General features: G+C 50.4%; 1 protein-coding gene across 2 annotated transcripts; it reads left to right on the top strand.

The window, feature by feature from the left end:
• Positions 1–894: 894 nt before the first annotated feature.
• MGAT3 (beta-1,4-mannosyl-glycoprotein 4-beta-N-acetylglucosaminyltransferase) lies at positions 895–24,357 on the top strand. Of its 2 annotated transcripts, none has more exons than XM_051784228.1 (2): positions 895–1,140; positions 17,677–24,357. In XM_051784228.1, the coding sequence occupies exon 2, from the start codon at positions 17,678–17,680 to the stop codon at positions 19,184–19,186; it is 1,509 nt and encodes a 502-aa protein (XP_051640188.1). In that variant the 5' UTR covers positions 895–1,140; position 17,677; the 3' UTR covers positions 19,187–24,357. The 2 variants fall into 2 exon arrangements, with proteins under 2 accessions (XP_051640188.1, XP_051640187.1); XM_051784227.1 differs by lacking the exon at positions 895–1,140 and adding an exon at positions 15,319–16,599.
• The last annotated feature ends 596 nt before the right edge of the window (positions 24,358–24,953 follow it).

Below are 24,953 nucleotides of genomic sequence, written 5' to 3'. Positions count from 1 at the left end.
AGAGCCACTTCTCACCTTCTCACCAGCAAACCGCCCAGCTCGCCCATCTGATAAATGGCAGGTTGGAAAGGCATTGGCACCAATGCTTTGTTTTTAATGTGCTGTTTTTCTAAATTCCCATCAAATGTCGAGGAAGGGTGTACCCTGGTTCTGCTTCCTTTTGACCTTTCGCTCGCTCTCTTGGCCGCAAGGGGTGAGGTCCCACGCTTGTGTTTCAGCATGTTTGTAGCGGTGCCGTTCAGCCAAGGGGGGCGGGGGGTGTGGCAGGGTGGTGGTGGTGGTGATGTTTTGGTTTGGCTTGGCTTTGTTTTCTTTTCCAAAGATGGGCCCGATGTGGAAGAAGGCAGGGAAAAGTTGAATTAAGAAAAGGCAGCTTTTGCGGTAGGGGCGCACGATCGGGAGTCAGCAGACGCAGGTTCTATTTCTGGCACCACAGCAAAACTTCCTGATGTCGCTGGGCAAGGCAGCTCACCTATCTCCACCTTGCCTTGCCTCCCTCCCGCCAAACGACGAGTGCTCCTGCCCTCGCTCGCCCGCCGGGGCGCGGACAGGGATGCGGCCGGGGCGGTTCTGCCGTGGGGCTGCGGGCGGCACGGCGGTTCTGCCTCGGCCCCGCAGCATCCTTGGGGGGCACCGCCTGGCCCGGCACTCGCTACCGCAGCTCGCTCAATAAACCACCCTCGGCCTTGCTGCGTCCACCCGAGCCCCCCCCCCCCCCCATCCAAGAGACTCCTTTGTGCGGGAGGCGGGGGGCGGCAGGGCCGTGCCCCGGGGGGCGGGCGGCCCGCGGCGGCGGCGGCCCGGGGGGGCGGGCGGGCGCGCCGGGGGAGGAGACAGGCGGGGAGGGCGGCACAAAAGGGGCTGCTGCAGCCCTGCCCGCTGCTGCCGGCGGGGCTCTGCTCGCCGCGGCTCTGCAGCGCAGCGCATCCTTTCCCGCGGCCGGGAGGAGGTGCCGGGCCGCTCCGCGGCGGAGGAGGAGAAGGCGGAGGAAGGCGGCGGGGGGCTGCGGGCTCCGGGCTCGCCTCTCGCCTCGCCGCGGCCGGCGCCGAGCCATGCCGGGGGGCGGCGGGTGGGCCGGGGGCGAGCGGCAGCCTCGCCCCGCCGGGGGCCCGGCGGGCACCGACACTGCGCCGGCCGGGGGTGAGTGAGCGAGCGGGGGGCGGCGGCGCAGGGGGCGGCGGCGGGGGCAGCGCACACCCCCCGCCCCGCGGCGGAGGGCGCTCGGGGCAGCGGCGGTGAGACCCCCATCGGTCCTTCCCCCCCGCCGCTGCTGCCGCCACCTGCAAGTTGCGCCTCGGCCCGGGGGTGCGGCGTCATCCCTTGCGAGCGCTGCTGGAGAGGCTTCCCCCGCCGAGCCCCCACCTTCCCGGTCCTTATTTATTTATATTAGTGCTATTTTTTTTTCTCTTTCCCCCTCCCCACGCCCCCCCCCCCCCCCCCCCATAATCCCGGCATCCCCTGCTAGGGAGCATCGGCTGTGGGGAGGAGGGAGGTGATGCTGCCAGCCCCCTGCCCGCCGCGGAGGGCTCGCCGAGGGTGGAGGCACCATCCCTCCGGCCGGGGCACTGCAGCGAAGGCCCATCTGCTGCCCGGGCTCGACTTGCGAGGAGGGCACGGGCTGGGGATGCGTGCCAAGCCTGCAGCAAGCGAGAAGGAGTAACAGGAGTGCGTGCGTGGGAGGGAAAACATCCATACAAATATATGTGTATCATCATCACCATACTTCCCCTCTGCCCTGCTCTGTCTCCATGTCAGATGGCTATAGTCCCCCCATTGGGGGCTGGCTGCAAAGGGTTGTGGGCACCCAAGTTCTCCACGCTGGTGCAGGGCTCTCGTGTTGTCTGCGGGCTGGAAATAGCTCTATGTCCTGCTGGAGTGACACAGGCTGGTGTAGCTCAGTCCTTGCGAGAGTTTTGCACCTTGGGGAGTGTGACAAGGTTGATGGGGAACACAGCATCTGCTGCAGCTCTAGACTTCCTCAGACAGCTCAGCAAGGGAGAGAGTGTGGTGTGGGATGGAGTGCCTCAGCCCGTGGTTTTCCTGTGGGGATTTCCACAGACTGCGTTTCTGTGAGCCGTGCCTGGGTCGTGCGGGAACCGTGCCTGTTTCCCAGAACTGAAGCTGTGGTCTTGCACCTTTCCCTTCCACCCTAGGGCAGAGCTTGAGTCAGGAGCTAGCCTGCCCTGTCTCCTGCACACGGTGTGGGTGCTGAGCACCCTCCTTCCCATAGAATGGCCCTCCAGTTAACTCCAAATCCCTCCCCTTGAGTGGGAAGTTCAAGCCCGTGAAAACACTTGGTGGCACCACTGCTAACAAATATGACTTGAGTCACCAGGAACCTCCAGCCTCTCTGCAAACTGAATTTCAAATTCCTGCCTACTGCTTATGTATCTCTCACGGTAGCAAGGTACAAATCAGCAGGAACTTTTCGCATCCCTTCCCCAAAGGGTGTCTCTTGTGCCCTGTGGATCCTACATGCAGAAGTGGTGTTGAGTCCAGCTGGAGCCTGTGACTTTGGAAGCACTTGCAAGTTCCTATTGCTGCAGCCTGGTTGCTGTCAGCTCCTCAAGGGAAGAGCTGAAATCAAGCGGGACACTCAGAGAGCAGAGAGCCATCTCAGAGGGGAGGGAAAACTATGGGTGTTCCCACCTTGCAGCTAACTTTCAGTTTCCAAAGCCCCCCTAAACAGAGCTGTAGCACCTGTGCTTGTGATTCAGCCTCAGTGGTAGTGCTAGGAATGTGTCTTCCAAGCTGGAGTGGGAGAAGAGCAGTTCTTTGAGCTGTTCCTGGGGAGCCTCTAGCCTTCCTGTACCATTATAAAATAAGCATTGAATGAAAGCTATTGCATACTGTGGAAAAGAAATGAAGCTGTGACTCTCTTCTACTGCATGTCATAAAAGTCCCTTGAAGATTTATAGCTCCTCTGTGCCCTCAGGTAATTTTGCAGAAGTGGTAAAAAATCCACTGCAAGGTATAACATTCCCTCCCTATGAGGAGTCTGCTATACCTGTGTAGCTTGTTTATTAATGCCCTGGATATGGAAATTATATCCTTAGGAGAGGGGAGGGGTTCTGGCTAGCTGCAGGTGTGTTTTCTTGCCCAGTTTCTAATTTGGTGGCCCAGCTGCTGTCTTTTGGTTAGCATACCTTTGGCTGTACATGCTGCTGAGGCTCATCTCCATCACATGGGCCCGGAAAGTGAGGGACTGTTTCCAAACTGGGTTCAGGGGCTGAGCTGCCACCTGCCTCCCTCCCTCCCTGCAAGCGCAGGTAAGGTTGCGAAAAGAGAGAGTTGCCTGTGTGGCACACAGAGGTTGCCTTAGCAAGGAGGTCAAGAAGAGGGGTGGAAAATAGTGTGTGTATTTGCATGGATGTTGGCTTTGGTGGATGCTCACAACTGTAAACTTATCTGGAGTACTTGTGCCCAACATGAGATGGGGATAGCTGGTCTGGAGGGTTGCTGGGACTGTGCTGTGATCACAGAGCCTGTTTAACCTCTGCCGGCTGCATGGCAGGCACAGATACGCTCGGTGTACTTGCCTGAGGAGCATACCTATGGGGTTTGTGTGCTCGTGTATGTGCCTTATGTTTACCTTTCTCCTCCTCCTCCCACGTGCAACTGGTTAAGTGCAGTGTGACACTGTGGCCTGCCAGCTTGGTGTAACACGCTTATTGCATGTTTTTAAGGGATGGTTGTGTGACAAACGTGGGTGGCTGTTTGCTGGGTGCACTTACCATGGAACACCTTCACTCTTGCAGAGTTTATGCCTGCAGTAGGTGTGGAGCATATAAGCAATCATGGACATGGCAGTTGTTCAGGACAGTGCACGTAGATGTTGTGCACGCTCAGTGTGTGAAGGGCACCTTAGGACAGACAAGTTTCTTTCTCTGTCCCTCCCTTGCTTTGACCTGTCAGCAAGGAGAGAGAAACTCAGTCTCATGGCAGGGTTTATAGCTGAGTTTTCAGCTTGGTGTGCCTGAGTTTGAGAGTAGCATCTTTAAGGTACATCTGCTATCGTAAATTCACACACACACACACACAGCCCCTGCATCAGATCATAAAAGTGGAGGAAGGAAATGGGGGAATTTGATAACTGAATGATAGGGCAAGCTGGTCCATTCCTAAAGGCTGATTAGGTTTTAGGTGGGGTTAGTTGCTCTAAAATGAGCCCTTTGTACATTGTTGGAATCTGTGACCCAATCAGTGGGATGTAGCTGGAGGAGGTGGTGCTAATGAACACTGGTACAGCTGACAGTAACTCTGGCAGAGAGGAAGGCGGAGGGTGTACTGACTGGCACAAGAGATGTCTTCATGTCTTTTGGTCAGTGAAAGGTGCCTCAAGGGGCTGGTTCATGTTATCAGCCCTGACTATAGAAGCAGAAGAGTGTGGGTAGTTGTCCCCACCTGTTTTTCCCTACTGTCACCCATCAGTTCTGCACAAAAGGTCAGGCTGCATTGTACTTGGCACAAAATGCCATCACGTCATCAGGACACTACAATGAAGCATTACAGTGGAATCTAAAATTTGGGGAAGGTGGGTGCGTGGAACAGTGCAATGCAAGGGGATGTGGAGGGGTGTCTGAGGAATGCCTGCTGTTCCCCACCTTGGATGTTCTTGGAAAGGCAGTGATATATCTGCAGTGCACATGTGGACTGTGCTGTTGGGTCAGTGATGCAGGCTGGCCTTGAGGAACTGTGACAGAGCTGCATGGAGAGACCAAGCCCAGAATTGTGGGCAGCTCTGGGTCAGGTTTGGGGTGCTTTGGTAGTCAGAGGAGTGGGTTGCAAGGTCAGGGCTGTGCAGGTTGGGGCTGTGCCACTGTAGCAGTGCTGTGTGAGATGCCAGGACCAACTGCTTGTGCCAGGGGCCAGGGCAGAGTTGCCCTGCTAGTGAGTTCCCCCTTCTCCTGGGGGATGCAAAGAGAGATGCCATTTGCTGGAGCAGTGGTGTAGGATGCAGAAGAGCACTCCATGCCTGCATTTGTGTGAAATGAACTCCGAAGGAAAGGCAGAAACATGATTTCTTTACCTTCTTTTTCTGACTTCTTTGCATTCCTTGCAGTGCAGACCCTTTACTTCCCCCAAGCTCTTCCTGAAGCACAACAGGTACCTCCTGCTCTTCAAACCTCTGAACACCTGTAGCAGGGTGGGTGTATTTTTGTGCTCAGAAACTTGCCTGGTAGAGGGGATAGGAGAAAGTGAGTGTGGCACTGCACTTTGAGCTTTCATCAGGCAGGCTGAGGGAAGAAGCAGCATGAAGGGAACTGCCTTACAAACAGCAAGGGCTTGTTCTAGAGCTGTGACTTAGGAAGTGTTTATTCCCTGCTTTAGGAGACCAAAAGTTACATGAGCTGCTTGCCGTGGGGTCCTTGGTCTCTCACACTGAGATAACACTTCCCCCCCAGCTGAATAGGCAGCTGGATGAGCTCAGTTAAGGTTCCCTGTTTCCCCAGCCAGGGGAGTGCGCAGGTCTATGTCTAAACAGGCTTTTTCAAAAGGTTGACCATGGCTGTGGGATATGACCAAACAGAGCTCTGCCAGCAGTCTTTTTCATCCCATAATGCACAAGCTGTAAGCAGCAGGAGAGGTGAGGAGAGGTGAATGTGGCTGACCAGAGGAAGAAAGGCAGCGGGGGCATTTCCTCTTTCTGAGGATCATCTGTGTCTCATGTTTTATGACAGGGTTTTTCTCCAAGAACCTTGAAGCAACCCATTAAGCTGCTTTTAATTAGGCAAGCCCTTGGAGTAGAAAAGTTTCTCATATTTCCCATACAGGGAAACTGAGGCATGGAGCAAGGCTGTGCCTTGCCCAGTGGTAAACGCAAGGGCTCGTCAGGAGAGCAGCAACTGGGGTGCAATGCTTCCCCAACTTGCTTTGCTGTTGCCTGTCTTGGGAACCCTGGAGAACAGCTAGGTGTGTGTGCTGAGCTAGGGGTTACCAATAACTTTCAAGTCACTGCTTGGATCCTGCAGCCCTTTTCTCCATAGATATCACCTCCTCCTTGATCTGCTGCTTAATCTATAATCCCAGTTCCCTGCTGTCTATCCCTTGGAGCATCGTTTTCCCCTCTGTGTGTAAATCCATACAGTTTGGGCTAGGGCTAGTGAGTAGAATCAAAGTCCATGATCTCTTTAAGCTTTGGGGTAATTTTTATCTTAGGTTGTTGCTGCATGTGTCTTGCATGATAGCAAAGCTGCAGCAAGCAGATTTCAAGCATACCTGAAAGACTAATGCAAATCAGACCTGCTGCATAGCGGCTTCGCAACTGTGAAACCTGTGATCTAAGCACAGGTATCTGCTGTGCTGACTTTATCTGTGTTAGGATCCCCTGTTTTGGCATGCAGATACTGGAACTGAGCAGAAAGGAGAGAGACAGCATGGCAAAGAGATGTGAAAGGGAGTCTCTCTCCTAGATACTGAGCCCTTTAAGAAAGAAGGGGAAGGTAAGCTAGAGCCCTGAGATTTTAAGCTGGTTGTGCTGAAGCTGAAGAGAGGGCTACAGTAGTGCTTTTAGTTCCTCTTTCCTCTGGCACAAATGCCTCTAGCTGGATAGCAGGGAAAAAGAGGAGGATGGAGGCCTGTGCAGACTGAGCATGTTGGGCACGGACAGATCTTGGGAGGCTGCAGCAGCCAGGAAAGGTAGGGTTTTGGAAGAAAACCTGTGTAAGGGCTGAGAGTGGATTGTGCTTGCTGTGTGAGGAAGTTGCGTTTTTGTGGAGCTTGTAGTGTGAGGGTTGGCTCTGAGGCAGAGCAAAGGGCAGGGCAAACAAGGAGAGCGGTGCCCTGGAGTGATTGGCGTGAGCTGCCCGCTGTTGCTTAATGACTCCATTTCCAAGGCAAACCTCGGTAGCCCTGATGTTCAGGGAGGCAATATCTCCTGAAAGCAGAGGAGTGGGGCAGAAAAACAGACTGTGATTCTCTCTGTTTTTGGCTCAGCCTTCCCCATACATTGTGCTAGCAAAACTGTTCCTTCTTTACTGCCTCCAGGACTGCCCCAGCAGTCCCGTCCTCCCCACCTTGCTCTGCGAGTGCTGGCCAGCTAACCCAATTGGTGGAGGCAAGACCAACCGAGCAGCCTTGCTTGAAAGGGACATAATTTTCTGCATTTTCTCTTAGGGCCGTGTGAGGCCTCTGGAGAAGAAGTGGATTAAAGGAATTGCTGTTTTCCCGTCAGCCCTGTGTCCCCAAATACCTCCTGTCGTGCTGTTGTTCCGTGCGGGCCTGGCTGTGAGCAAGTGGCCATTGTGCTCTCGGATATTGGCACAGAGCCTCTGTGGCCTCAGAATCCCCATCTAGCAGCAACTTTTGGAGGAAAGGGTTGACCACACCTGCATTCAGCTTGGCCAGGGGGACGATGGGATTGCTTTTGCATAATTTAGCAGTCCCTTGAATTATTTATAGTGCAGTTGTGCTCTGGAACAGAGTCTTCTCGCTTCCCGTGAGCGCCTGGGGGGGAGGGAAAGGGAGTTCGTCAGGCATCCAGAGTCTATCACTTAGCGATGAGGAAGTGCTGTGGGTTTCCTTTCTGCCATGTTTCTTCGCATGTGCCTCTGTGCAACTGAACTGCCCTGAAAATCCCATTCTGGTTTCTGCATCACTCAGGTGTGTGATACTGCTGAGCATCTTCATGGCTTGGGACTGTGCAAGATGTTCCTGAGTTCAGAGCCTTGTCTTTCCAGCAAGACTGTTGAGCTGGAGACAATGAATCTTGTGCTTGGATTTAGTCCCTCACTCAATTACTGTGCTGTTCTGTGGATCTGGGGCAGGGATCTTCGGGTCTGTCCTCTGAAATATTCAGATGCTTGAAAGCATTTTTTTTTTCTTTTGAAGGCCCATCTTGTCTTGCCAAAGTGTTTTTTAGATTTGGTATGCCATGGTCCGTTGAACTTTACAAGAGATCATCAGGACCTGAGCATTTGATAGATCAGGTGGTTGAGCAGCAAACTGTGCAACTGCAATTCCCATCACTTCTCAGTGATTAAACCCTGAAGAGAAACCGATTGAGGACAGAGGGAGACTGGGGCAGTTTGTTAAGGCTCTTGCAGCAGCAGAACATCATGAAGATGAGCTGGGTGGGCTGACCACCCACCCCAGCTATGTATGAGCTTAATGCTCTTTGTCCCTCTGCCTCACTCTGGCAGGTTGCTGTACCATTCAGATGGGCTGTCTCACTCTTGCCCTGCTTGTCCTGTTGATTTCAACATGACCACAGCTCCCCTACCTGCACTGCACATCTTTCTTTCGTTACTGATTTTCATGGTGTGCTTACACATCAGTTTTGTCTTTCTCCTTTCCTTCCTTTTTGACCTGTCTGTGGCAGCTGACTTCTCAGAAACACAGTTCAATATAAATGTTTGTGTTACTGAAGACCTGAAAGGGGAGGAAAAGGGCTGAGGGTGGAGAAGGAAAGAAACTTGGCCTGTAATCAAGTGATTGTGGCAGTAAACTGCTCTGTCTGCTGTACAGTTGAGCAGAAATACTCAGCTTCCCTGTTTTTAACTGCACAGTGTGTTTGTGGCTTCTGCATTTGGGGAAGAGCTGGCCAGGCAAACACTAGTTGTTCCCTGGACAAGCTGCCCCGTCCTGGTTCTCAGATTCTGCAGCATGAAACAAAGCCCATTCTTTCACCGAATGTTTTACCTCTTGTCAGGGACACTGGCAATTGGCTAAATGCAACATTTCTCCTCATTCTTCTCAAGAAATAAGGCAATCTAAGGGAAGAATGTGAAGACAAATGGTCCCCAAATCTATGTAATATCCGGGATGCCATGTGATTTCACTGATGAAGACTAGCTTTCTCCCTCTTTTCCCTTAGACCTGCTCCCAGTCCTTTCTGCTTGATTTAATCTGGAGATCGAGGTACTGCTTTGCTTAATGAAAGGGAATGTTTGTGCAGAAGTAGTAAACATATTGTTGAGACCCAGGCCTGCTGCACTGTCTGTAAACAAGATCCAGTCGTCTGTGGGAGGCAGAAGAGAGATTTATGTGACCCTGAGTTAAGTGCATTAGGAGGCTTTTGATTTCATTCTGGGAAACTGCCCCTTTCCGTGGTACCATATGCCTGTTACCGGCATAGAGCCGTTACTGCAGAATTGATTTGTGTGGATTTAATCCGAGGGGCTGTGATGCTGCAGTCAGAAGGATAGCATAAGCAGGGGGTTGCCTCTGCAAGCCAGAGCCTGAGGTGCTCTGCAGAGCCCCTGAGCTCATGCCCTTTGTCCACCCCAGAGGTAAGGGTCTGGGCTGACTTACTCCTGCCCCAGGGCAAGATATTGAAGAGCTCTCTGCCTATCAGCACTTTCTTTACCAAAATAATAACAAAATGAAGTGGCAGCGGGGGATCCAGGCAGCACTGTGTTGAGGTCTTGCCTAAGTCTTGAAAGAGGAAATGAAGAACAAAGGCAGAAGAGACAAATAAATAAGGGTCTGTTCATGGTCCAAGAAAAATTCCCATGGGCTTGTGTAACATTCTCGGGAAGATGTGACACTCCCTGGGCTGGAGTTAGTTTTTGAGAAATAAAAGGAAAGGGGGGAAAAAGGCGAGAGAATTGAGTGGGGGGGTTGGGGAAGGGGAGGAGAGAAGGAGAGAGAGACACCCTGGAGAAACCTCTCAGCATGGCATCAGGTTTCTCTGGCTGTTCCTGGTGAAGAGGGGTTAATGCTCTTTGCATGGGATTGGCTGGTCACCAGACATTCGGAGAAGAGGGGGATTCGGGGGCTGCCAAGTGGGACCCCTGTGGCCTGAAAGAAGGGGGAGGAGGGGAAGGAAGAGGCTGAGAATGCTCTTCCAAACAGTAATAGATCAGCTACTGTGGGAAAGTGAGCACACTGCCAAACCCCAAGTAGTTGGTGATGGATGGGGGAGGAAAGAGGGTGGGGATGGAGGGCCGGCTCTTCTCCATGGCCACTAGGATCTTGCTGCTATTCCACGGCCTCTCTTTATTTATTGTCTTCTAAGGTTTTGATCTGTCTTGGAGAGCTTTTATCCCGGGGATGCACAAACAACTGCCACCCACTTCAAAAATAGCTGAAGGCAACGTGGTTTCTGCCTGCGTGGGTCTGTGCACTTTACCCATCACCATGGCATCATGTGCTTCTTGCCTTCTTCCTCCTTCAGCTGCCTTGCTCTGGGCCCACAGGGCACCTGCCTCACCTTCCTCTGGTCTGTTCAACTTGCATCTCCCTGTTGCTTGGGCTGTTACACAGTCCCCAGGGACTCTCCTGCTTTCTTTTGCACAGGGTTTATGTGACATTCCCTGGCCTGTCTGCCACACGGTCTTCATCCATGAACCCTCAGCTCTGAGCATAATCTGGACTGTTCACCTTGGAGCTATTCTCAGGATCTGTGACTTGTACTCCACTTGCTTGGCATGCATGGAGTGCCTGCCAGGATCTGCATTGAAAGCAGTTACCTGCTGCTGGTTCTTCTCCAGTTCCCTCCTTGAGATGTGCTCCTTCCCTGATGCTGCTGGGAGGAATTAGTGAGCTCATGGTGTTTGAATGGGGGCCTTGTTGAGATCTAGTTAGATGAACAGTGTCTAAAGTTCTGTAATTTTGACTGTCTGAGAGGATGTATCTACTTGATACCACGGTTTTTATGAGAAGCAAACTGGTGAAATAATTTAGAAAGTTTATGCTGGTCAGCTGCTTCTTCCCATGCCTAGGCGTTTTCTTGAAGTTTATTTTTAACCCAGTTAGATCTGCTGCTGATTTGGCTGTAAAAGCAGACTTCCATATGATTGACGACTTGAATTCATATAACTGACAACTGAGGGATGGGTGAGCTGTGAAGGTGGTGAGTGAGGGGAGAGAACCTCTGAAAAAACATCCTGTGTTGCCGCATGCCTCGCTTGTGGTCTCTGAAAGCATGATTTTCTTTTATCCTGGGACAACCTGTTTTTGTCCTGTCCATCTCTGCAAGGCACAAAGACTAGCTGGGAGGTCTCGCATACTTCTTTGATTACCCCATGGCCTGTCTGAGGACATAAGTTGCTTTTGTGTGCAGTTCTGTCCCTTTTTTCTTTCCTTTTCCTCATGATGGAGTATTCCTCCCTTGTAAGATACCACAATTAATAAGCAAAAAAATCTAGCCAACTTGGTTTTGAGCTGCTGTGACCGCTGTGCTCTGGGAGCAGGGAGCAGAAGCAATACTGTGTTTGGCTGGGAGAGGGGCCTCTCACATCCTTGGTGTGTGTGTGCACTGCTGAGTGCAATCAGCAAAGCCTCAGCTCACCCTCTGATGTCCTGAGAGACCCAACCATGGAGCCAAGTGGTGATGCAATCTCCAGGGCCATCACAGCAGACTTTGTGGAACCAGATGTTTTGAGGAGGCAGTAAGCAGGGTTGAGGAAGAGTCCTCCCAGGATATCAAGCGTAAGTGAAGGAGAGAGGTGCTGCTTCTCCTTTAGCAGAAAGAGCACTTAGACTAGTGGTGCTAAGAAATGAAAACTGGCTTCTGAGAGTATATGAAGGATTAGAGTGTGCAGAGGCATCTCTGAAGCCATGAAAATTCCTATGGTGAGACTGGATTTAGCTGGAGAGAGGGGATTAGCTACAAGGGAGCCCAGTACAGCTGAAGGATACTGAGAAGAATATTTGACAGATTCCAGTGGAGTTGGAAATCCAGCTTAGTTTTCCTTAGTATGCAGTACTGCACCCTTGTGATGTCCAAGTACTTCTTGGATAAAATTAAATTGGTGTCTCGTAGGCCATTACTGGATTTCACTAGTGTTTTCTAGTCTTCTCTGAGAAGATCTTCTTTTAAACTGGGGGTTGGAGAATTATATAATTATGCTGCTATTAGTTTTATGGTAGCTACGGTAAGAACAGTCTGTTCGAGTGGAGGGTTTTATAATGGACTCTGAAGGTGTTCGGATGCTGGTCTAATCTGCTGATTTCTGGAAGATCAGTCTTGAGCCAAAGTCTTGTCAGTAAAGACCACTTTACCTCCAGGTCCTGTGTGTTCTGTGGAGAGGGTTAAGAGCTACTTTGTCCCACAGCGTGCAGCTGCCTTGCTGAGACTGGAGATGTGGCATCTAAAATAACCAAATAACTAAATATCAGGACAAGACACTTGAGAGAACAGTTGAAACAATGAAAGCCCGTGGAAAGCGTGGAGTCCAAAGGTACTGTGCTTCTAGAGTTGAAGAGGTGAGCAGCCACAGACTGGAGGCTTTGTGTTGCATCCATCTTAGCTTCTGTACACAGCAGATGGTAGCAGCTGGTGTGGAGCACTTGGGTTTCCTAGAAGAATGTGTAGAAGAGACATCTGATTTGTTTGTTTTTTGACCATAGATGTTGCTGGTCTGTTGAGACCTAGCAAGGTCTTGTGGTTGACTTTTACATAATGTGTCTGCCTTCCCTGGGAAGGGGAAGGCAATGCCTTTGTTTGCACTGTGTTATTAGCCTTCCCTGGCCAACCTCACCTTAGTCTTGTGTAGATGCACCCTTTAGCTGTCTTTTTTTTTTTCTTCTTCAATCGAGTTTTCTTCCTGGCTTGATGAGACCTACTAATGGTGTGTGGATGGCAGCTCTGGGAATTATGGTGGCACCCTGTTGAGTGGTCACCTTATATCTCTGCTCACCTCCCTGTGGAAATGGAGGGAAGGTGCTCACTACAGAGCCTCACTCTGCCTTAGTTGCTAAGTAAGGTCAGGCTGTGTTGGATGGCTTGCTCCAGCTGTTTGGGCTGTCAGCAAGTCAGTGGCACCTTGTGGTCAGTTGTCTCAAAGCTGCAAAGGAAATACAGAGCACGAGGTATTGGTGTTTTGCATTAGTGCTGTGGGCAGCAGCTCTTGGTGAAGGTCACGGGAGAATGTTGTATCCCGTCCTTGAAACGTGAAGGGAAGCCGATATGGACCTGCTTACATTCAAACCACCTTGTGCTGTGACTCTGCCAGAACTTCTTGCTAACGTCCTCATAGCTTGCTGTCCCTGAAAACACCATGACATCCTTCACATGAGAGAAGTGCTGAGCCCTAGCTACCTTCTGGTACATCTTGCTCCTCTACGCTTTTTCTGCTGTCCAGCTTTGTATGATAATCTTCTCTTCCTACCATTAAGCAAAGCACAGTCCTGCTGTCCCTGAGCTTGCTTTGGTCATAGACAAATATAAGTTTTATAGTTTCTCCTTCAGTGAGTGTTTGCAGAACAAAAGTAACTTGATATTTTAAGAGCGTTTAGAGTACTGTGGCTCTGATGCCTGTTGAGATTTCTGTTCCCTGGGGATGGCAGATAGGCTCTGCATTTCTGAAGCACTATCCCATTTGTCTCTAGCTGGAGAGAGCTGGGCCCTTGCTTTGGAGGATGGAAGTCATACTGGATTTTAATCTACCATGTGAAAGCAATTCACATTTGTGAATTGAGAGCTTTGTGTTGAAGTGTCTGAGTGATGGGCAAATATGTTACTGCATGGGTGTTATGGGATAACTTTAGGCTGAGGAGATGAGCATTTTGGTATTGGGGAAAAACAGAAGCTTCTGCTCTGATTTGTTCTCCACAGGAGCTGTGGAGAAGTCTAAGGAGTCTTGCATTCCATGCCCTAATGAGATGGAGTGTGGCATAGCATGCATCCAGCAGCTTGTTAGTGGCCTCTTGCCAGTGTTCTCCAGAAGAGAGCATTAGGACTGGTGAACTGCCAGTACTTACCGGTGCATATCTTTCTCTCTGGCTTCCTGAAAAATAAGTATATGATTTCAGGATGGTATAAATCAACCAGTCACTTGATATAATGGCAAAGTAAAATGCTAACAGGTGCCTGGGGATAACTCATGTGCGTACGACCTCTAGCTTTCCTCCTTCTCTGAAAGCCCTTCACCTGCATGGTAGACACAGAACTTTAAACACGGAAATATCAAAGGGATCCCTTACAAAAAGAAGCTTTCAGCTTGTCTTGCCAGAACTGAGTGTTGCTGAAGCAGTTTGTGTTTCTTAAAGAAAGAGCTTTGTCTTAATAGAGCTGACTGTCCATACTCCTGGCTTTTTCTTCTACTTGAACATTAAAGCTTTTCTTATACTGCTGTTTTTAACCTGACAGCAACTTGATCACTCTCCTGGAGATCAAGTTGACTTTTTTTTCCCTCTCCTCACTCAAAATTGTCTTGCTGTTTTCTGTGTTCCTGGTAACTGATGGCTGCTTTGTGTTAGAGCAGCTGGGCTCCTTTATGACAAACTGAGATGTCTCTCTGACTGGTACCTCCTTTCTCATTTCCACCACATGTAAATGTTTTGGTGAGGGGGGGTAATAACAGTTTCTCTGCTGGCCTTTGTCTCCGACTAGCTACCACTCAGACACATCTTTCATTGCAGGGCTGATCAGAAGATATGGGAAGGGATACGTGACTGATGTTATTTAGTTTCTTGACTCACGTAAGGGTGCGCGAGTGTTCTCCACTCCCTGGCAGAGGAATCCCTGGCATGTGAGAATGAAGGTGGTTCCCAGGGATGAGATTTTGAAGAGGACACACCTTGCTTCTTTCCTTCCCCCCCTTTTAGGAGGGGATAGGAAATATGTTCATGCTCCCACTCGAGCAGTGGAAATGGCCTCCTGGGACATGTCAGCAGTGGAACAGCAGAGGGTACTGCAGGGTCAGCTTGCTTTGGCAGAGCTGCAGGGGCTGTGCACACCAGCCTGGCTCTCCCAGGCACAGGTGGCAATAGCAGGGGAGGCAGCACAGCTGTGCCCAGGGCTCATTGTGCCACTGGGTGAAGAGCTGCAGAGCCGTGTGCTGAGCCTGACAGATACTGATGTATGCAAATGTCAAGTGAGGAAAATATGCTTTGCTTCCTAAAACCATGTGTCCTGCTATGTTGACACGGTGCACTACATCTCAGAAAATGGAGCAGTTTGTTGAATGTCAAGAGTTATGGCTTTTTGTCTGGGAGTTTACTGTTGCACACAGAGCATTACAGCCATCTGAGAAAATGATGTGCCTTATGCAATTCCTTCAGCGCCTGCCCTCAGTCCTGGGCTGGCCCAGAGGAAGCTGGCTGCCCTGCATTTGTGTGTCCTGTAGGAACTGGAGCGAAACCAGTGTTACCTGGCAGCCATTGGGATTACCATATTGGAGCAGGTCAGCCATTTATCTTGCCTAGGTTTCAGCAACCTGATGTCTGGAAGTAGTGCCTTGGAGAAGGCACAGGACATGAGCTGTACTCATTTACCAGTGGCGGACACTTTCTCCTGACAGCCAGTCACGGCTGATTTAGTATTTTTGGCTTCTAGTGCCCTTCTCTTCCCCACACTTCAACACAGAGCAAAAGCTGGTGACATGCAAGGGAAAGGCACTGAATACTCTGTCTTCCAAGTGATCTTGCTGCTTCTGTGAGACATTAGTAGAGACTTCAGGAAAAAAAAAATCCTGGACATGAGATGCTCTTGGGGTTTTCTGCAGCCCCTTATTTTTCTCCCATGAAGCTTGACAGCAAGCCCCAAGATGATTCTTTATGGCTTTTGACTGGAGAATATCCAGCCCCTTCATGGCTGGATCACCACAAAGGTGTGACCTCCCACCAGGTGGGCCATGACCAGGTGGGTGAGGTCAGGCTGTAGAGCTGTGTTGGGTGGGTGCAGGTGAGGCTCTGCCCTGGTGCAGCCCCCTGAGGAGAGCCACCATTTCCTCCCTACCCACCTGTCTGACGAGATGGTCTCCCGGGGGTGCACAGAGCCGGCACCCTGCCCTGCCACTGACCTGTGCTGTGTCGAAGTATATCAAACCCAGTACTAAACATTAAACAATAGAATTAAGCTGTCTCTTTTTTCCTTGTTTATTTTTCTTTTCATTTTTAACTCTCCCATGACCGTGCTGTAACTTTACCACCAGCTTCAGGCTTGCAGTCCTTCTGTCAGAACTTGAGGTGGGACTCTTTGCCCTGCCACCTGAGTGCCAGGGACAATGTCAGTGGATGGTTACTCTCACTAAAAACATGACTGCAAAGTGTCCAGAAATGCTTGTTGCTGAGCTGTGAGGTACAACTGTGGACAACCCCTCCACCAAAGTCTCTGTCAGAGCCATCTGTGGAGAGCCAGATGCCTTCCTTTGGGTGGTTCCTGTTTGTCTAAATGCTTTATGGCTTTTCACGTTAGTATTAAATTCCCCTCAGGTTAATCAGTAAACGTGCTCTGTGTCTTATTTAATACCCTCTGAAGCGATGGGAGCAGGCTGGGTGCTTCTTCCCTCTGCTCCCACAACCTGCCCATGTGCCAGCCTTGAGGAGCCCTTAGGCAGGGGAGCAGCCTGTGGGGCTGGGGGTGTGGGGCAGCTCCCCTGTGGCTCCTAGAAGCAGGGACTACCTCCTATGAAGGCATTGCTGGCACCATTATGTGCCATGTGGAAGCTTTATAGGTGTGGTGTCTCTCGGGAACTTTGGCCCTAGAAAGGGAGACTGCTGGGGGCAGAGAGCCACCATAGGGAGGAGCATGTTGTGGAGGGAGCAAAGTGGTACATGTTGTGTGCATGGGGATCTCTGCCTCTGCCTGTCACTGCAGGGAGGGTTTCGTGCTCCAGTGAGCAAAGGACAGCCTGTGGATTGCAAAGGGCTCTTGGATGATCTTGCCATGCCTAGCTTCACCCCAACTTTCCTTTCCCTAAACAGCATATGGTGAGCACCTTTTCTCCTTTTTCCTTGGTGGAGCATTGTGTGAGATTAGATTTTTTTAATCTTATTTTTTTTTATTTTTGTCCTTTTTCTGGATTGTAGTCTTCAATCACTTCTCTGCCTGACAGCAGCTGTGTTCCTTGCCTGGGCTGGAGGTGGGGAGGTAGTGTAAGGAAGGATGAAGGCAATATTTTGTGGCGTTTGGAGGGAAGGATTCTGCACTGCTGGCTTCTTCCTGGCCTGACACAAATCCATCATGATGGTACAGTAGTACCAGCAAAGACAGTGAGGTGTTTATTTTAGTCACCTTGAATTCAGATGCAAAAAACCCTCAGCATTTGGTGCACAGAAAATGAAAGGCAAAGGGCAACATTTGGAGATATAGAGGACTTGAGAAGGATGGTAGAAGAGTTAATGTGAGAGGATCTTAAACTTTTATTTTTGTTTTCCAATTCCCCATGTGAACTTGGGTAGCATTTCCTAGGAACAAGGGTGGGTTTTTAGGGCGTGTGTTGAGCAAACACTGAGAAAATCTGGGGAGCGTAGGCTGCCTCTGGCAGTCTGACTTAATGGTCTTGGTCCTTTAGAACTGCCTCTCTCATACTGGTCATGTTTCAACCATGCCCCCCCACACACACACTCTCACCCTTCCTCCTCTCTCTCCATTTTCCCCCAACCCTCTGGTGATGCACAGTCTGAGGAGGTCTATGTTCATTTTGTTTCTGTCATTGAATAGGGGACAAATCTGCCAAGTGCAGTGAGTTCATTGGATCATGAATTCCCGTTACTCTGCATTTCCTGTCTTTCTACCCCATTGCCAGTGCCTTTCTTGTCTCAGTGGATTTATGAGACTGTGACTGATCTAGCAGAGGTTCAGCTTGGTGTAATATAGCTGAGGCAGAAGACCCACTGAAGATGGCAGGGGGTGGGGGGAGTAGTTCCTGGATTCAAGTATCTGAAGATGCATGCTGAATTTGGACCAGCTTTCTGCCATCCCCAACCTGTTTTTCTAACGATGGTAAACTTTTTGCACTTCAGTAACTATTGAATGTGACTTTCCTTTTCATGGCTCTTCCACAGGATGAAGATGAGACGCCATAAGCTCTTTCTGACTCTCTGCATGGCTGGTCTCTGCCTCATCTCCTTCTTGCACTTCCTCAAGGCCCTTTCCTATGTCACCTTCCCCAGGGAGCTGGCTTCGCTTAGTCCCAATCTCGTCTCCAGCTTCTTCTGGAACAATGCCCCTGTCACACCTCAGGTCAGCCCTGAGCCAGGGGGTGCAGAGTTCCTCCGCACACCCTTGTACTCTCACTCCCCCTTGCTCCAGCCCCTCCCTCCCAGCAGAGCCAGCGAAGAGCTGCACAAAGTTGAGTTCGTGCTGCCAGAAGACACAACAGAATACTTTGTCCGTACCAAAGCTGGTGGCATTTGCTTTAAACCAGGCACCAAGGTGTTGGAGAAACCACCCGTGGGAGGTCGGCTGGAGGAGCGAGCGGATGGCGCGGCCTCGGGGCGGCCGGTTCGCAAGCCACTGAGCACCAGCGGGGCCAAGCGGCGCAAGTGGGTGGAGTGTGTGTGCTTGCCGGGCTGGCACGGCCCCAGCTGCGGCGTCCCCACTGTGGTCCAGTACTCCAACCTGCCCACCAAGGACCGCCTCGTGCCTCGGGAGATCCCCCGGCGGGTCATCAACGCTATCAACGTCAACCACGAGTTTGACCTGCTGGACGTCCGCTTCCACGAGCTGGGTGACGTGGTGGATGCTTTCGTGGTGTGCGAGTCAAACTTCACAGCCTATGGAGAGCCACGGCCCCTCAAGTTCCGCGAGATGCTCCTCAACGGCTCCTTTGACTACATCCGCCACAAGGTGCTCTATGTCTTTCTGGACCACTTTCCCCCCGGCGGCCGCCAGGACGGCTGGATTGCTGACGACTACCTACGTACCTTTCTCACCCGGGATGGCGTCTCTCGCCTCCACAACCTGCGCCCGGATGACGTCTTCATCATTGATGATGCTGATGAGATCCCGGCCCGTGATGGCGTGCTCTTCCTCAAGCTCTATGACGGCTGGACAGAGCCCTTCGCCTTTCACATGCGCAAGTCACTCTATGGCTTCTTCTGGAAGCAGCCAGGCACCTTGGAGGTGGTCTCAGGCTGCACCATGGGGATGCTCCAGGCTGTCTATGCTACTGACGGGATACGATTGCGACGCCGTGAGTACTACACCATGCCTGGTTTTCGGCAGTATGAGAACAGCACAGGACATATCCTGGTGCAGTGGTCGCTGGGCAGCCCCCTCCACTTTGCTGGCTGGCACTGCTCCTGGTGTTTCACCCCTGAGGGGATCTACTTCAAACTGGTGTCAGCCCAGAATGGGGACTTCCCCCGCTGGGGTGACTATGAGGATAAACGAGACCTCAATTATATCCGGGAGCTGATCCGGACTGGTGGCTGGTTTGATGGTACTACGCAGGAGTATCCCCCTGCTGACCCCAAGGAGCAGATGTATGCTCCCAAGTACCTGCTGAAGAACTACCAGCGGTTCCGCTACTTGTTGGAGAACCCCTACCAAAAAGCAGAGGGTGCTGGGTGAGGCCACGAGACTCAGGCTCATGTGGGAATTCAGAACTTCACAATAAAGGGAAAGAGTCAGGTGTTTTCGTCTGTTCCTTTTCTTTCTTTTGTTTCCTTTGTTTACGGGCAGGGTGTGCCATTTCTCTGGGGTCTCTGCCCTCCCTCCCTCCTTCTTCTTTTTCCCTTCATCCTTCAGCCTGGGAACCTGAATTCCTCAGTCACATGGGCAGGAGGAGGAGAGATGTTGGAGACCTACTCTGACAGTAGCATAAAGACTTTATTGCATCCTCCAAATCTCTCCTGCTGCCTGGAGAGAATCTCTGCAGCCAGCTGGCAGATTTTCCTCCGGGAGAGGCTGGGAGGGTACCATGGGGAGAGTGGGCAACTGTTCCCATCCACCCTCATCCTTCATGGGTTGGAGCAAGCACAGATGCAAGCCTGGGCTATTCAGTGAGCATGTGAGTCAGCAGACACAAACTGATGCAAGTGGCCATGTCTGATGTGTGTCACTAGCATTTTTTGGATGAGTGAATGTGCAGAAACATCTCAGAATGCTTTTTTTTTTGTTTTGTTGTATACCTCTATATTCAGAGAGTATTTTGGGGAAGGGAAATCCTTTGCTTCTAAGGTGTCCTCCCCAAAATGCATCCCCCTCTACAGGTTTAATGCATCTGGGCTGTATGTTGTCCCAGCGCTCTACCAGTCCCGGAGCAGGCAGATGGGAAGCAGAGGAGAAAGCCGGCTTTTGTTTGCTTTTTTCCACTCATTTTCTGCCCCTGCCCCCATGACACTGCACTGGCTTGTCCCACAGAAGCCAAAGTGTTTTTCCCTGCAGTATGTGCTTCAGTTGGGGCTGGGATAAGCTGCAGGGCACTCAACCAGATGGTGAGAGTGTGTGTTTGTAAGTGCATGGTTTCCTATGTGCATGAGTGCTAACATGCATGGGTTTGATGTGCACGTGGGCGTTCGTTACCAGTACTGGGGGGGAAGGGGGCGTAGTTGGGCTTGGCTGTGTGTGCTTTCAGGAAACAGTGGGATCCAGAAGCTGCAAACTCAGTCTTGGCATGGATGACTTCTTGAGGAAGTCATACAAGAGGACCAGGGATAGCATTGGCTCTGCATAGCAGTACTGTACATGTCGGACTGTTGCATACCTCTCTGGCTGCCTCTGCAATCCCACAGGCAGTGCCTGCTGCAGAGTTGCTGCTTACACGTGCTGGCTATTCCTTCTCACCATGGGGTAGTGAAAGGGAGAAGATGAAGGGCAAACTTCTGAGTTTGTTGTGGGGGAAACAGAGCTGGTCAAGGCACAGGATCCATCTGTCTGCTCTTAGGGTGTGAGTGAGCTCGTGAAGAAACAGGCCGTGGGCAGATTCTCATGGGGCCAAGAGACTGTTTTGGGACTACCATGCAATCCAGAGAGTGTGTGCAGCCCACATCTCCAGCCTGGACCATGCAGAGGTGAGGGGATCTAGGAGGACGCTAGTTGCAGCTCTGGGCTGGTGTCTGCTCAGTTTGCCAGGGATGGGTAGTGAGGATCTGGCCTGTTGTATTGGATTGATTCAGTTCATTGAAGAGGCAGATTCATGTCTCCACCCTTCCTTAGCAGATGGCTTGACAGGGTGCCCAGACCCTGGGCCGTAGCAGGTAGAGGGTGAAAAACATGATGAACTTGCTCTCAGTCTTGCAGTGGAAAGACTGACTCATGTTCCAAGCAGAGATCATATGGAGGAGGAGAAAGAGGAAAACGTTGGCATAAAGAAGTGGCCCTTTTGGCCAGCTGTTCTAAAGCAGGGTTTCCTTTGCCCTTAACTCCACCAGGGCTCTGCGTTCTTGTGTTGTCCAGCATGTGCCACCCTTGTGCTTCATTCCTATCCATGACTCTCTCTTTCCCTCCTAATCCCTCTCTAGAGAAGGGAAAAATGTCAGCAAAAGTAACTTGGTTGCCTAATAAGGCTGAGACTGGAACAGAGTAAAGATGAACGTCTTTTTCTGATCAAATTGAGATGCAGTTCATCTTAGCTCCTTTCATGTCTTGTGTGCCATAATGCCTGCTTATAAGAACTGAAGGAACCTCTTTTCTTGTTATTGGGGGTTTTTTGTCTTTTTAAATCACTGTTCTCACTTTTGTTATGTCTTCCCCTCAGGCAGAAAGCCCCCTTGGGAACTGGGTGGAGTGAGAAGCTTTGCTAGGCAGAATGCTCTTCTCCCACAATGAAGTTGTGGCTCTTCTAAGTCCAGACTTGTTGATGCAGCAGGAGGGACTCTTGTCATAGTCACGGGGTCCTGGTGCCAAGCAACTGTGTGGAGGTCTTGGGTGCAGAAAGATTGTAGAGAAATGGGGACCCAGCTGAGAAAGAAGGAGCCTGTGTTGAGCAAGATGAAAGCTGTACCACTGAGGCTGTAGCACAAGGGGAGTGTGCTTTCCCTGGGGACAGCAGGAGGAGAGCAGGTGTGTTAGCTCATAGGATTCAGCAGCTGAAAAGTATAGCAGGAAGAAGCTATTTCTCATTTTTACTCATAGGAGGGAGCCTGAGATCTGCTCTTGGACCTTTGGTATTGCCTTGTCTTAGTGATTGTAACACAAGGCCAATGCCAGGCTTTGCTGGAGACAGAAGAGAAAGACAAGTCAGTCTTTGCATGGGTGCTTTGGCATCACTGGAGCCCTGTGAAGCAGGGGCTGAAGTGCCTGTGTGCTGGGACTGCACCTCATTATCTTCCACAGTGGGAGCAGCTTCTCGTCTAATACCAGCCCTTCTCATGCATGGCCGTCCTCAGGGATTTTTAGTGCACTGCAAATCATGTTTTCAGTGTTGAGGTATGGCCCTTGTCTCTTGGGAGTTTCAGATAAGTCTACAGCTGCAGTATCTGCAACTCCTATTCCTGAAGTACAGCCTGTTGTCTTCTCCATTATTTGCTCCATCATTCTCCTCTTCTTCCTCTGATTTGTCTTTCCCTTTTGCCCCCTTAGGCTGGAGGAGAAGGTCCTACTGGAATAGCAATGCTCAGGTTCTTCTGTAGGACTCTGGCCCTGTCTGCCTTCTGGACTTACTCACTTCCTTACTCTAAGGAAATTAAATTTAAACCAGACTTCTGTTGTGGTGGAAGGAAGGGGCTTTACAGATGAAATGCATTCTTTTTTGTTTCTCTTTCTCAAGAATTGTTTAAACATTTTTTTGATATAAGGCCAAACTAGTCAATGTTTCTGTCTAATTTGTCTGGCTAGCCCTGTGTTTATTATCCTTAGGGAGCTAGAATGCTTGTCATTAAAAATCTTCCTTTTTGTCCCTGGAGGAACAGACACCAGCAAGCTGACTTTTGCACAGTAATTTTCCAAGGTAGTGGCTTGCCCTCTGTTCAGCCTTGCCTGTGCTGCTGTACTAGGACCTCTGCAACCAGTGCATGGAGGGGACAGCCACCCCCCAGACAACCACCACAAGAGGGAACCCAAAAGCATGTGGGTGTATGAGGCAGGAGAATGGCAAAGCAAGAGGCAGGTTTCTGTTAGATCTTCGTTTCCCAGTGCTGAACTCTGAGTATTGAGACTCCTTCATCTTATCTGAACCAGGTACTGAGGCTTGAGAAGGACCAATAACCCTGTCCTGCCTCTGGGCTGGATAAAACCAGAGCCTGACGTCTGTGGGTTGTTGCAGCCATAAACAGTGAAACCTGCTGTCTCTCTGGGAGCAAACTCTCTGGTGGAAGGAGGGAATGCATCGCCAGCCTTTCCTGCAGCCCTCTTCAGCCTTGTGCTTTTTCTTTCCCTAGATGTTTCTACCTTCAAATTGGTGCAAAGGAAGGCCAGGTAGTAGGTGAAGTAGTGAGTGGCACACCCAAGCCTTGCATTTCTTTCTGCCTGCCTATCTTCTGTTGTCTTAGTGCTTCCCACCTGAAAAAGGAATTACGTGCCCATGCATGGCTTTAGTCGGAGAACCCATCTTCCTCCTCTGCCCTGAGTGAAGGGAAGGACCTGCAGCAGCTGAGTTTGCTAAAGCAGGGGGAGTAGGGCAGGTTAGACATCTTTGCCCCTTTGTGTGTAATGCCATGCCCAAGTGACAGACAGAAAAGAAAGGGTGATTTTGTGCCTGTGTGGTTGGTATGAAGGATGACACGCTCAAGCCCACTCTTGCTGTTGCTTTCTCTGATCCCTGTATCCTGCTAAGGTGTTTGCTGTTGTGCTGCTCAGGCTAGCCTGTTCTTTGTGTCTCTGTGACAGGTAAACAAGGAAACTTTGTGTCCTCCAGGTAACGTGAGTTGTGATGGAGGGAGGGTCTTCATTCCCCTCCGCTCACCTTGGTGTGTCCTTGTGGGCTGTTAGTGTCTCTTCCCCTCTTCAGTATCCCCCAGGCTCTCTCCCTGTCTCCCAGCTCCTGCCAGCAATCTCCATGGCTGCTATGCCTCTGCACTGTGAAGACACGTGTCCAGGGTCACTCCTGGTGCGATTAGTGAACACTGGTGGTGAAGAGGAAGGGATGACTAGTCCTGGCTTCATTGGTCTCTAACCTTGGCGAGAAAGGAGGGAAATGAGTGGGAAAATGGATCCTGTATCCCTCCATTATTGTATTCTCCCTACCCTCCCCAGACCCCTCCTTTCTGATGTCTGAGACATTGGACAAACTCACGTTATGGAAAGAGAAGGAAGAGAAGGGGAGCTGGAGAGTAAGGGGGTAACAGGAGGGGCTCAGATCCAATACCAAGAAAGAAGAGCCATTTCTAATGCAATACACTGTAATTTTAAAGCTTTGGGGACTATATACATTGGATTAAGAAGGGATCTGAAATGCTCTGAGACTCTTAAGAATTCGAACCACTGGTTTTTCCTTCCTGTGGGGATAATGATGCAGTGTCATCCTGGAGGTGGTCTAGCAGCACTTCTGAGCCTGGGATCGACCTGGACCTACTGGTGGTGTTGCCCCTGGAGTGGCTCCAGAACACCCTGCTTTGGAAAAAGAATGTGTGGACTTGCCAAAAAAACAAAAAGAAAAGAAAAAATAAGAGCATCTGCAAATCTCCTTTCCACTCTGTAATTTATAAACAGCAAGTAATAATGAACTTTTTGTAAGGATAAATCAAATGTACATTCTGAAATCATTTTCTCTGTAAATGGTTGGATTTCATTTCACCCTTAAAGGGATGCTTAAAAGGAGGAGATAATAATAAAAATAAAAAAATTTACAAAGTATGAAAGGATGTGTGTGACACCTTTTATTTCTGATTGCCTCGTGGAGGGGCTGTTGGAAAATGGAGTGAGGGAGCCTCCCAGTCTTAGTGGAACACTGTTCCCAAGAAGGGAGATTAAGGGGGAGCCCAGCTGGTTTGGGGACTGATTGCTGATTTTGTGGGCCCAGGTCAGACCTAATCTTCTGCATGTTAAGTCAATATAAACATGTAAAGGCATAAGAGTGGGGAACAATGGCTGCTAAGTGGCTCTCTGAAGAGCTGGTGGATGGGAGAACCAACGTCACCTGCTCATGAAATGGTATTTTGACACCATCTTTGCTCCCTTGGATACGTCCCTTTTTCTAAGTAAAGCACTGGAAATCCTAAAGCCCCAAATTAAACCTCCCCATTGCAGAAATACCTCTCTGGCACATGACCTCCTTGTTTTAGTTTATTTTTAAACCTGTCTAACATAGTTTTGGCTGTTCCCATTACTTGGTATCAAAGCCTGATCCTGCTCTGAATCCTTCTAAACATCCAGCCTCTAAAGTGCCTTTGGTAAGCTCATGTGCCATCTACTGCCATTTCATTTCTTACCTTTTAAGTGTCTTAGACTTCAGGTTCTA

The sequence above is a fragment of the Manacus candei genome, unplaced genomic scaffold, assembly GCF_025592945.1.
Source record: "Manacus candei isolate 608988 ecotype Guabito, Panama unplaced genomic scaffold, ASM2559294v1 h1tg000018l, whole genome shotgun sequence".
In the NCBI taxonomy this organism is placed as follows: domain Eukaryota; kingdom Metazoa; phylum Chordata; class Aves; order Passeriformes; family Pipridae; genus Manacus; species Manacus candei.
This window is presented reverse-complemented; position numbering and strand designations above follow the sequence as displayed.

Excerpts from the sequence above, each read along its gene's own strand:
- MGAT3 (XM_051784227.1), top strand. The coding sequence starts at position 16,418 with ATGTTGTGGAGGGAGCAAAGTGGTACATGTTGTGTGCATGGGGATCTC. Across the intron at positions 16,600-17,676 it reads CTTTCCCTAAACAGCATATG|GATGAAGATGAGACGCCATA; the intron begins GTGAGCACCTTT and ends GCTCTTCCACAG.